The 13,206-nt window shown below is 50.9% G+C and overlaps 1 protein-coding gene across 1 annotated transcript in view; it reads right to left on the bottom strand.

The window, feature by feature from the left end:
• Window positions 1–13,206, bottom strand: part of NFATC2 (nuclear factor of activated T cells 2) — a 139,895-nt gene that overhangs the window by 41,770 nt on the left and 84,919 nt on the right. Inside the window, exons 7-8 of the mRNA XM_044262822.1 lie at window positions 2,212–2,267; window positions 1,685–1,811 (exon numbers count right to left, since the gene is read on the bottom strand). Coding sequence (XP_044118757.1) covers window positions 1,685–1,811; window positions 2,212–2,267 — 183 coding nt within the window. The remainder of the gene's footprint in view (window positions 1–1,684; window positions 1,812–2,211; window positions 2,268–13,206) is intronic.

Raw genomic sequence — 13,206 nt, 5'->3', positions numbered from 1 at the left:
CTGCCCTAGTGGTTCACACCCACCTTCCGGGCTTGCTGTCCTTGGTAATGTTTATCACCACCAGAAATATTCTGTATCTTTCTTGTGCTTACTTATTATCTGAATAGCCCGCCCCCGCTAGACTGTCGGCCCCTGAAAGGGAGGATTTTTCCGGTCTGTTTTGTTCAACGCTGTGTCCCTAAGCACCTAAAACAGCACTTATCATTCAACTGACACTCAGATGTTTTTGGGAAAAAGAAAATGACCAAATGGTGGTGGATCCATCCCCTTAGTCCTGTAGTATTGTGGGGGAAAGGAGACCTGCAGGCCAGGGCCTCAGTTTCCCCATCGGTTACCTGGCAGTAACAACCACACTGCCTGTCTCCATGGGGTTGCTGGGAAGATGAAATGAGATGTGTGAAAGGTACTTAGCACAGAGACTGGCATACAGTAAGTGCTCAATGCTTGCTGCTGTTACCATTATCATCTTCCCACTATCAGCACTGGTGCCGTTGCGGCTTCTCTCCCTACCAAGACAGTCTCCAGAACTTGTCCTCCTCCAGCATCCTTTCCTAAGACACTGCCAGCCCCAGGAGCTGAGGACCCTGTCTCTTCACTGGACTGACGCTAATCAAGTTTGGGGATCTACCAGGCATCGGGAAGTCAAGGCAGCAAGGAGGTTTGGCCATTAGAGCCAAAGGCAGCTTGGACACCAACCAGGAATCGTTTCTCGAGATGCCCTTCAAAGACCAACATCTCAGTCCCTGGTTGACCTGGGGGACTGAATTCTCACTCAGACCACGCTCAGAAGGGCAGGGGCCAACGCCAGGCCCAGGGAGGCCTCCTAACCATAAGCACGAGGTGAAAGTGCCGTGGAACACAAGGAAAACCTCTGTGTTTAAAAGGATCATTGATCCGCAGTCTAGAACCTTCCCAGAGTTTGTCTCCCATAGTCTTGGGCCCCTGCAGACTCCTGACAGTCATGGCATGTCACGTTAGTCCTGGGATGGTGGACGGCCAGAGTGACCAGACAAACCCCTGGACGCCCTCCACCCAAGCCAAACCCCGCCAAGCCTGGGCTCCCAGGACAGTCCCCTTGGTCTCCTGCTTCCGGCAGCCCAAAGTCTGCACATGACGCTGTCACAGGATGGCAATTATATGCTGGGTGATTGCCTCGTGTTATAGGTTTCCGGTCCTGGAAGGGTGGCTAGTAGTCCTGTGTCAGCCTTGGGAAGCTGTAGTGCTTTGTGGAAATGAGAACCCCCCGGGCCTGGCTGTCTACCCAGGAATCCACGGGGTCCACTGTGGGGTCCACTAAGGACCCTGCAGTTTTCGGGGAATGTTCAATCCCTCGATCAGGAGCAAATCTAAGGCACAGACAGGCATCATCAGCCTTGCAACCTTCTGTTGTTGATCAAGTCCAAGCGTGCCCCCCTCCTCGTCTGCGACACCCCCAAAGAAAAACGTAGACACTAGTCAGTACCATCCATACCTCCTTACCATGTGCTGTGCTAAGAACTTCACATGCGTGTGATTTCTGTATGTCTTAGAAGGAAGGTGCCATTCGACAGATGAGGAAATGGAGGCTGAGAGAGGTTGAGTCACCTGCCCAAGGTCACCCAGCTGGGAGCAGACCTCATGTGTCCTCACCACATGCCTGGGCTGCCTCTCAACACCAAAGGGGCCTCCAGAGAAGACTCCTTACCTGGGTGGTAGGTAAAGTGCTGAGGCTGACTTCGTTTCCTTTTCCCATTGATGACGTAGAAGTTCACCTTCACCGATGCACGGATGTGCTTGTTTCGATACTCGGGGATCTCAACAAAAAGCATGTTCTGGAAGGAAGGAGCTATCATCAACTTAACTGCAACAGTGCCCACATTCCTACGCAAGGGCCCAAGCACATCAGGCCAGCTCCTCTCAAAGGAGTCAAGACATGTTCTGTACATTTACAGGTGAGGTTCTATCTAGGGGGAACTTGACCTTCCAGCTGCAGGCGAAGAAAGGATTGCCACTTACTCTACCAAAGTCTGTTACGATGCCCCGGTTAGAAATCAGAGGGCCTGGTGCTCAAGAAATGTTCAACTGATGTGTCCATTTAATACCTACTGAGGGCCTGTTAGCTCCAAAGCACTGGGACTTGGATGAAGGAAAGAAAAAAAGAAGGAAAGAGAGCCCGAGGGAGGTGGGAAGGGAACATGACGGGGCGCTCAGTCATCTCGTCCAGGTGCTTACGGGCTGGCTCTTGTCTTTATCCACCGTAGCTTCCATCTCCCAAATTTGCTGCCCATCTGGAAAGATTAAAAAAGGACACACTTTGAAGGAACAATGAGAAACCAAAGATTGAAGACCCAAACTCACCAACTTACATTTATCTTGGTTTACGCATTCTATCATTTCAGCAAGATGTATACATGTTTTTTATATGTGTCTGTTTGAACACACAAGTATTTTTATTTATATATGTGTATATTTCTTTTTCCAAAGGGAGCGTACGTCGACAATAGAAAATTGGGAACCAGTAGGTAACTAGGAAATGGAAAAGAACAGGAATTGCCCCTCCTCCCGCTGCTCTCACGTCTGGACATCTCTTATATCTTTCTTTAAAAAAAAAAAAAAAGCAAAACTGTTATACATGATACTTCACTCTATGCTTTGTTCAACCAAAGTACTATTTCCAAAGTGTCCTGCCATGCCAGGACGGTCACAAGGGCCTGTTACAGATCACTGGCTGCCCGAGACATTGCTTCTTGATTGTCTGAGAACACAGGCCGTTTGCATATTCTGTCTGAAGAGCCAGAAATAATGTCCTGACTCGTGAGTCCTTGGAGAGGGTGGAAACGTAGGAGCCCGCCCCCCACCTTTCAGTCAATAGTCTGGAGTTCACATGACTCACTGCAAGAATTGATGAGAGGTTCTTCTCAGGAGAGAACTCTCCTTCCTTGGAGAAGAGCACTAGTTCCTCAGTTTGGGGCCAACAAGTTGGGCCAAACAAAACTCTGCATTTGCAAATAACAGATTTCTTCTTCTGACCACCTACATTGGCCATTGGGCCATTTTCGGCTGAAACAAATCATTTCCACAAGTGTTTCCAGGGTTTTTTGTTTTGTGGAACGCTGGCTCTGAGGAATATTAAATGGGTTTATGAGGACGGGAAACAAATTCTAAAACTATTAAGCATCTGGAAAATGCTGAGTCAATGTCAAATGGGTTTCTTTGCTGCAGGACTTCTCAGAGCCTTTAGTCAGCTCACACACAGTATAACTCTCCAAAGTGAGCTGGGGTAAGTATCATGTTCCAGCATCTGGCCAGAGAACCCTTCTCCCCTGTTTTAAGCATAACTATTAACATCTTCGGTGCTAGGTTAGATATGAATCTAGATGGTCTTGGCTCTTAAGGTTCACCCAAAGAAATCTGGTTTCCAAGCATTATTTGGACTTCTTAGTATAGAACATATTTCCCCAAATAATAATTAATAAGGTCCTATGATTGCTACCAAAGCTGATGCGGTATAGACGATCTAAACGACACACAGGCAATGAGCTATTTGGAGTCCAGAGTAACGAGAGTGTCTGCAAGTCACGGCCTTAGAACTCTATTAGTCTCCTGAAATGACTAAGGGAGACCAGGGTTTCTGTTGAAAAGCAAGAGGGAAAATGTGCTCAAAGTACCAACTCTCATCATGATGACAGGGACCACGTTCAAGTCACCACCATCTCCCCAACACCCAACACACTGCAGGTGTCTAGAAACATCTCCTGTCTAAGCACGCATTCCAGAGTGTCGGCAGCTCCAAGGGACAATGTCAGCCACTACTCTGAAGAAGGCAAGAAAGGACAGATGGACGGACATCAAGGAATTTGAAATTAGGTCATCAAGACACAGTACTTTCCATGTGAAAGGCCTTGGACAGAACCAATCAGAGAAAATTCTCACCCCTTTATCAAAGATGGGTCAAAAGTCATCCACCAGGAGCATACGCCCGTCTTTCAGGTGGTGGTTATGAGCGAGGCGTGGGTCCATGTCAAAAGGGCATTTTTACTCACTAACTGCAACTCAAGCTCCACGTCAGAAGATCAAGTAAGAAATTAGCCAACGGACAGTGAACAATAATGCGTCAGTAGCTGGTGGGCCACGCCTCCCCGGCCTCTCTTTGGCTGAACTGGGTTCTGTCTCCAGTAATATCTTGGTTCCTTCAGCTCAGCTCATTCCCCCAGAGGACTCTGACCCACTCTGGAACGAAAGGACCTCTCCCAGCAGTCTCATAATTGGGAGGGAAGGGAGAAGTGATCAGGATGCATCAGGTTGGGTCCATAGTCCCCATCCCCAGTTCTCTGCCTGACTCACGCCAGCAAGAGAGACGCAAAGCACCAAATGCAGAAGGAGGGCTCTCATGGGGTCTCCTCTCCTGGTCCAGGGACCCAAGAGAAATGAGAGGGAGCCCTTCTCCTTCGCTATCCCCTTTTTTTCCATCTCTGGTGTGTGTCCATGAGTAAAACGCCACCCCGCCACCCTCCAGGAGCCCCAGAATCCCAGTGCACAGGGGCTTGGGACTACCCTTAGGAATTAGTCAGCCCAGCACCATCGGATGGGGAAACTGAGGCCCAGCAAAGGCACGGGGATTTGTCCCAAGGCGGGAAGTGGACAGTCACGAAATCACAGCTCTTAAGCAACAATTGGCACAGGCCAATAACAAAAGAGATGCTTTTGAGGAGAAAAGCTCAAGGTCATTAAGCAGAGACAGCATGACCAGCTTCCCGCGAGCCTGAGGGAAAGTCCTAGCCGGTAAGATGCCCTCCAGGTCACACCAGCCACAAAGGTTCAAGCGCCTCTTCTCAAACCCATCCCTGGTCCCCCTGTGCCTCCAGATACCATCTGAGCAAGTGCAGCCGCCTTGAAGGCCCTGCACGACCTGTTCCAGCCTCCACAGGCCCCCTGCGCATGCCCCGCCCCCGGGAGGAGTAACAGCTATTGTTTCCAACACTGTCTGCACGCAGGGCACGCAGGGCACGGCTCACAGCGCCTCGAGGGTTTGGACCGGTCGAATCCGGAAGCCTCTGCCACAGGTCTGATCATCACCCCCATTTGACAGGCGAGGACGCGCAGGCCGGGGGAGGCAGAGCTGTAGGTGGGGAAGTCAGATCGGAGCCCAGCCAAGCCTGGAACCGTGCTCCTTCTCCCATGGACACTGAGTGGTTTCAGATCCCCTTGGAGCTCCTCTGCGGAGCAAATGGAGGACACATGGCAGGCATTCCCGGTGGCTCATCCCTCAAGACTGAGCCGCCGTCTCTCCCGGGGAAGCCAAGGCACAGCGCTCACTGCACCCGTGGCGCCCCAGGCAACCCCCGATCGCCACCGGACTCCCCGCAAAAGCCTATGTCTGCCTCCCCTGCTATTGCCCTGTTTTCCTTACTCCATTCCCTAGTGCTCTGCCACTGGCCTGCTCGTTTGGAGTTAAGATCATTGCAATAAACGATGGCCATCATCTAAGCACTTGCTGGGCCAGAATGCTTCTTCGGAGAAGGCGAGGCCCATCAGCAGATGATCGGACCATGCAAGGTTGTCAGCTCAGACATACCAGACACCAGCCTCCAAAGGGAAGCGAATTCTGACCCACGCCATAAGGCGGATTGACCTTGAACACACATGCTGAGTGAAACAGGCCCGACACGGGACACTATGCCGTAATCCAATTTTAGGTATCCCCCCTTTTAGGTAGCATGTGAAAGGCATACTCAAGGGAACTAGTCTCCATGAGAAGTGTGTGGTTTGCAAAATACCTCAAGACCATTTCCCTGGGCTCGTCTTCCCTTCCCCCACCCTGCCTTCCGCAGCGCACAAGTCCAAAGTACACAGAATTGGCAAATTCAGACACAGAGAGAAGAACACAGGTTACCAGAGGCCGTGGGAGAGGACGGGGGGCGGGAGGGGGTTACTATTCAATGAGGACACAGCCCCTGTTTTGAAAAATAAAAATATCCTGAAAAGTGATAGTGGTAACAATGATGTACCACACGGAGAGATTTAATGCTACTGAAGGTTTCGCTTACAAATGGTTACAGGGATCAATATTGTAATTTGTATATTTTACCACTTTTTTTTTTTTTTTAAAGCTATTGGCCTCTCCCTAGAGACCAGGCCTGTTTTGTCGCCTATAGGGTGGGGTGGCTTTTTTGGAGGTTTTTTTTTTTTCATTAGCTGCCACCATTTCAAAATGAGATTTCACCTAAAAATGCAGACTTGGCTCTTAGAGAAAAAAAAAAAAAAATTCACGTGATCTGACCATTCCAGACACCCACACAAGACTCTGGCCTCTTCAGACGGCACCGTGCTCCCCATTCAACCACAGCACGGCCTCCCCAGCCCCCACATCTCTCCTTTACTTCCCATGCCCCACCCCCCAGGGGCCTCTGAGAGAGGCAGGTGCCGCCTTGCACAACATGGGCGTGGGCGGGGAGGGGGTCAGGTTTCTGCAGATCCCCCTCTACTGGGATGAATCTGAGGTCTTCCCCAAGGATGCTTGACATTTTGGCCAGAAAACACCACCATCCAGTATTCTCCTGGTCAGCGTCCTTCTCTGCTACTGCATCCCACCCGCCCACAGCAAGGACCTCCGGCTGTCAGGATGTGAAAACCACTAGCTTTCCTTCCTCCTGGACCCTAGGCCCTCCCTTTGCTCTGAGGACTTGACCTTTCTTTTCTTCAGAATCAGGACCACGTGCCCAGGACGGCCCAGGGTGTCCACAGGGTTTTCCCCAGATTCAGGTGCAGAAGGATGTCCCCATAACGTTAAGCCACTCACCTAAAACTCTCCCTCCCTCCTGCCCCCTTCCTCTGGGCTTCAGGCGGAGCAAACAGGATCCACCAGGCAGGACCTCCCCAGAGGCCCATGCAGCAAGACAGCCTGTGGCCTCACCCCTGGCCTGGGGGGCCTCCATGCAGCGTGGTCCCTAGAGCTCTGGACAGCAGGTCAAGGAAGAAAAAGCCCGTAGGGTCGAGGGGGCAATGCCTGTTCACTCCAGGGCTCTCTGTGGGGCCTTTAGCTACATGGCTACTGTAACCCCAGCCGTCTCCAGCATGTTCTGCGGCCAGAACAGACTTGCCCTCTGCAGCACCACAGCGCTATTTCGTTCCTGTGAACCCCAAACCCCAGAGCAGACAGACCCAGCTTGGAAACCCTGCATTTTTAGTGAAATCTCATTTTGAATGGCCACACTGCATTACAAAACCTCTAAGCCCCCCTACAGGCCATACTACAGGCCATTCAGGGTGAAAGCTCAGAAAAGGCACTTTCCTTCTCTCAGCCTCTTATCCAAACTACCGGGACAATCATAGAACCTGTACCCCTACAGATTTGTTCCCAACAGACACACAGCATAGGAGAAATGTGTGGCAGATGGTGGTGAGCAGCATTATTACAGATCATGGCAACACGTTCTTTCCAATACTGTCTTATCATTTTTTGCATATATTCCACAATGCGTCATTATTGAAAAAAACCACAAGCATATTTTAATCAGAAAATAATACACATTTCTCTGATTATAATTATAAAATATAAATACCCTGGCCTGCGGGCATGAGTGGAGGGAATTCACAAAGGGACAACGTCTGTTAGAGGAGGCGGGTGGACACGGTGTCTGACTCCTTTCCTTTCGGATGGGCCTTTTTACCATGACCTCAACTTTAAAGAAGAGAGACAGCTCACAGAAATGAAAAATCAAAACCTAAATCATGGGTGTCTAGGTCAGTTAAGGCTCAATCAGTTAAGCATCTGACTCTTGGTTTCAGCTCAGGTCTTGATCTCAAGGGTTTTTGAGATGGACCCCTGCATCAGGCTCTGCACACAGTGGGGAGTCTGCTTAGGATTCTCTCTCTCTCTCCCTCTGCCTCTCCCCATGCACATCTTCTCTCTCTCTCTCTAAAATAAATATATAAATCTTAAAAACACACAAACAAAAAAAACCCCTAAATCATGAGCCAAACCCAGGGGCCCAGTTTCTTCCTTTTGTCTTTAAGCCTCAGAAGCCCAGATGGCAGCTTTAAAAGTCTAGCCTTGTTGTTCCCAACAAATAAGTCCCCAAGAGGAACTGAAAGCTGACACTGCCATCCCCAGTTTTAGGTAGCATGTGGAAGGCATACTCAAGGGAACTGGTCTCCATGGGAAGTGTGTGGTTTGCAAAATACCTCAAGACCATTTCCCTGGGCTTGTCTTCCCTTCCCCTACCCTGCCTTTCATAGCACACAAGTCCTGGGGTTTCACCAAGAGAACACACTAATCCCATCCTCTGAATTGAGCTTCCAGGAGGCTGAGGAACTCACCATAAATGCTGGCAGGTTTCTCTGCCTGAACAACCTCCCTCTATGTTGAAGCTCAATCATTGCTATTTACTCACTGTGTGGCCTTTGAGTAGTAGCTTAACCTCTCTGTGCCTTAATTTCCTCATAAGCAAAACGGTTGAGTTCATTCACTGATTTCAGAGAGTTGGCACAAATTCAAGTAGATTATATGAAAGATGCTTAGTAAAATGCTCAGCCCATAGTGAGTACTGCTGTGATTATTTGAGAATTTGGTGTTGCATAGGTCTGACTCTGGGGGGAATGAACTGGCTGGTCGTCTTGACCCAAGTGTTCTGGTGGGTGTCCCCATTCTTCGTTTCATTGCATTGCAGCACCTCTCTCACTCTGAACGGATAAAATGGCCACAGAAAGTATTCACTGACCGGGCTACGGTAATGACATGCCCGTCATCTTAGGTATGGAAAATCAGGTACATCAGGTCTAAGAACGCTGGGCAGCACGTACAATGAGAATGATCTTATTCTTTGTGCTGGAAACGTATCCTCTTCCTATTAAAAAGCAGGAACTGGTAAGTAACACAGCCCAGTGTGTATGGCACAGACTCAGGGAACACGTGCCCCTGCGGCCAGACGGGACAGATCAGCCCAGGAACCCACATCTTCTACAACGCTGTTCTAGAACCTGGGTAGAAGTACATTGCATGCATTTTTTTTTAAGATTTATTTTATTTATTTTAAAGCAAGAGAGCGCAGGGTGTCGGGACAGAGGGAGAGGGAGAGAGAGTCTCAGGCAGACTCCGGGCTGAACACAGAGCCTGACACGGGACTTGATCTCAGGGCCCTGTGTGAGCAGAAACAAGTCACACACTTAAACTGAATGCACCACCCAGAGGCTCCACATTGCGTGCATTTTTTAGTGTTATTTATTTATTTATTTATTTATTTTTAAGAGAAAGCTTTTTTCCTAAGGAAAAAGTATATTGCAACTGCTTGTTGATCTGCCCGTCTCCCAGGGGCCCTCTGGGGCTGCCGTCCTGGATGGAAGCCAGGTGTGGACCAGAAACACTGACCAAGCTCCCACTGCACAGCGGGCCCTGTGCAGGTTGCTAGACCATGGTGCAAGCCCCACATGCCTTCCCTGCTCTAGTCAGGCCCACCAGAGCTCCCAACTGAGGACCCAAGGTTCTTCACCTCTCCTGGGACGGGAACTCTGCCTCCTTCCTCAGTTTCCCTCCAGCCACACGGGCCATCTCCATCTCCCCAACAACCACACTTGCTCTTCTGCAGACCCCACTCAGACCAGGGCCTTCCCGGTCTCCCTTGATCTGCCTCCCATCCCCTTCCATCCTCTGATCTCATTTTCTCAGCCCATTGGCTTTCCGTCTCCTTCCCCTGCTAGAGCAGCGCCACGTGCCTGATTCGTTCTCTGCTTCATCCCAGCAGCACTGTTGTCTAGCACGTAACGAGTGCTCCGTAAACACCAGTGGACTAAAGGAATGAGGGGACCTCAGGATTTCCCAGGGCTTGGCCCACAGCCAGACACTGGCCTCGCCAGCATAAAGACCTTGCAAGGAGAGACTGCAGAACCCTTTGTGAAGAATCCTCTCTGGGACCTGAGTGACGGGGAAAGCACCTGGAATGACACTGCGGACATTGACTCACGTGCAACCCAAGCAACGGAGCCGATCTACAACCCACCTCCTGGCCCAGCCTCCAGGTCCAGGACTTTGGGAAAACCTGCCCAGAGCAGAAGAGGCCCCAAGATGACCAAGTCTGCTTCTGCTGCTCTGCGCTGAGATGAGATGAAGGACTTCAGTCCCTTGAGCAGATGTTTGGGCAAATTTCCTCTGTCCTAAATTAACAGGGACTGGCAGCCAGCATGGAAAGGGCCCTTCCAAGTCTTACTCAGAGGGGAAGAGAAAAGAGCCAGGTTCTTTGGGCAAACGGACTGGGTCTCGAAAAGATTTAGCAAGACTTTGCAAGAACAAGAAAACACAGGATGGAGGGTGGGCATGGTTCAAAGAACATTCTAGGCTTGATGGCAGCCTGGCCACGGCGCCAAAGGAACGCACCCCAGGAACCAGCGTGTCTGCGGACTCACGGCCCCTACCCGACCATTGCTTTATGTCCGCTTTTGGACGCTCCTGAACCCAACGCGTCAGGAAGTGGGAGGGTGTGCGCTGGCTCCGGGCTGGGGTCTTAGCAGTTGGCCTGGATGGGCTCCTGCCAGCACTCGAAGGAGGAATAAGGGAGCTTTCAGAAGGAGGAGAGCAAACCCAACCCCACGCAGGCCGTGAGCACGCCCCGGGCTCCAGGCAAACGGGGAGGAAATCAAAGTGTCAGTTTGCGTTAGGAAATCATGTGTGATGCTTCCCAGTCCTGGCCCTGCTTTTAAAATTAGCTAAATGAAGATGGCTGCAGTCCCTCCAGTCCGCCCTGACGACTGCTGACTAGCAGAAAAATGCATACTCTCTGGGTGTAGGGGCTTAATGAGCTGAGCAGATGGGGGCGGGGGCTGGGGGGGTGGGCAGGAGGGTCCCGGAGCTGAGGATTTCACCCCCTGCCATGGTACAACTGCCCACATGTCCTCGCTGGGCGGTGGAGAGGAAATGCCTTGATTCCCAACACCCCACTTCTCTCCCGATGCCCCAGCACCCCCTCGGTGGGCTCAGCAGCGCCCCCCCTCCCTGCCATCCCCGTGCGGACGACTGCAGTGGAGGCTCACAGCACCTTCCACTAGTCCCCCCCAACCTTTGAGTCCATCCTTCATCCAGATTGCCGCCACAGTCTTACAAATTAGATACAAATTAGATCATGTCACTCCCTGTTTAGGGACAAGAGCTCCTAGTTACTTTTGTAACAAAATCCAAACTCTTCTCTGTGCCTACAAACCGGGGCATGACCTGAGCCCCACGCACCCCCGCTCCACCCCAGAGACCTCTCCAGGCTTGATTGGTGCCATCTGCCCCATACCCTCGCACTGCCCCCATGGCCTGGGCCTGCTTTCATTTCCTCAAACACCTCAGGCTCATCCCCATACTGGGACTGAGGCTCTGGGCAGTTACTTCTGCCTGAGACCCTCTTCCGACAATCTGTACAGCTCCCTCTTTTCTGCCTTTAGGCTTCTGTGCAAAGCCACCTCCTCAGGGAAGCCCTCCCTGATCCCACTTTCCAGGGTTGCTAGATTTATTAAATAAAAATATAGGACATCCAGTTAAATATGATTTTCAGAAATCAGGGACTTCTTTTTTACTACAAGTATGTCCCAAATCCTGTGCCATTGCATGGGACATACTCATACCACAGACCCGTGTTGTCTGAGATCTGAATTTCACCGAGCCTCCTATATTATACCCCCTCACCTCCAAGCCCTTTGTCTAGCTCCTCTGACCTGGCTTCATTGTCTTCAGAGCACGTTCCCCATCTCGGAGTGGCCTGCTCACCAACAGGCCTGAGACCGGCCAGCCGCTGAGCACAGGGACTTCTGTAATGGGTCCCCAGTGCCTGGTGCCATACCTGCACATAGTAGGTGTTCAGTAAATACCCGGGGAGTGTTATGGAAGCTGAGGAGGCTAAAAGAGCATCACTGGGTTGTTTTCCACAAAGGCTGGACTTCTGCCCATCTTTCTGCCTCTCCCCCCCAAGGGGCAACACTTCTCAGTCACCTTTGGATGGCCCCCAACCACTACGTCCCAGCCCATGGCTCTGGGAACCAGGAAGTGGGGGTTTGGGACCCAGCCCTCCACCCACAAGCTCTACCACCTCAAGGAAGTCTGTCAACCTCACCATGTGAGTCAGCTTCCCCACCTGTAAGATGGGGGCCGGGAGTGGCCATCAGTCAAGCTCCCTCCAGCTCCTGGGGGAGGCCATGGCAGCGGGTGTGGGATGGCTTGAGGGAGAAGAAGAAGTCTCTGCCCTGCACCCAGAGACTCTTCTCTCAGACATGAAACCAATACAGCCCTGCGGCTCCGTGTTCAGCAAACTGAGCTCCCGGGGGCACGTGGAAGGTCAGCTGACATCTTCTGAGCACCTACTATGTGCCCGACACTTTTCGATCCCTGATCTCCTTTCATTGCTGAAACAGCAGGAAGCCCACTTTAGAGATGGGGAAACTGAGTCCCGAAGCACATAATATGGGACCTATCCAGACTTTGAGCCAAGTCTGCTAGATGATCCAAACTCTAGCCTGCTTATACCTTAAATATGTACAATGTTTATCTTTTAAAAAGAGCACGGCACCAAAAATGTAGAAAAAATACAAAAGCGTGTTTATTAATAAAAGAGATTATGATTTTCTTGTGGGCGTGTGTGGCAGGGTGGGGTGGGGTTGGGACTTCACCCTGCTAATTGCAATTTACATCAGACACTGGCATCGAGAATGATGTCTGATGGTGGAAATGCCTGAACCCAAGTTAGCTAGAAAACTCATTTCTCTGTGTCCTCTCTCAAAGGCTTCCAAACAGAATGAACTATAGGATTCTTTCACCCAGCAGCCTGTCCTTACAAGCAAGGGACTGAAAATGAGACCCTTTGCTCGATCTCCAGCAGGGCTTTGGGGCAACGACCTGGCCTCTAGCCTTGGAGGCGAGCTTTGCGTCCCAGCCAGCTGTGTGTAAGGGGCTTCAGCCCAGGGGGCCGATGACACTGTGGACGTGAGTCACCAAGGGCAAAGGTCTGCAGGGCCTTAGTCATGCCCCAGCCCAGCCTGGAGTCTGACCTTTCCCAGAGGGAAGCCCAGTGTAGAGAGACTCCCACACCAGGTCTATTGTTTTAGAAGAAAACGCCACATTGGGCAAAACCAAACCCGCGGAGGAAAAACAGGTGGCAGGAGCAGATGCCTTCTTTCAGGTGGCTCCAAGGTTTCTAGGATACTAATTCGTGGAAAGATACTTAATTTAGCAAAAAAATTTTATTTTAAGCATGTGCATTT

The sequence above is a fragment of the Neovison vison genome, chromosome 8 (assembly GCF_020171115.1).
Source record: "Neovison vison isolate M4711 chromosome 8, ASM_NN_V1, whole genome shotgun sequence".
Taxonomy (NCBI): Eukaryota; Metazoa; Chordata; class Mammalia; order Carnivora; family Mustelidae; genus Neogale; species Neogale vison.
Note: the sequence above shows the minus strand (reverse complement) of the source record. Positions and strands in the feature narration are given on the sequence as shown.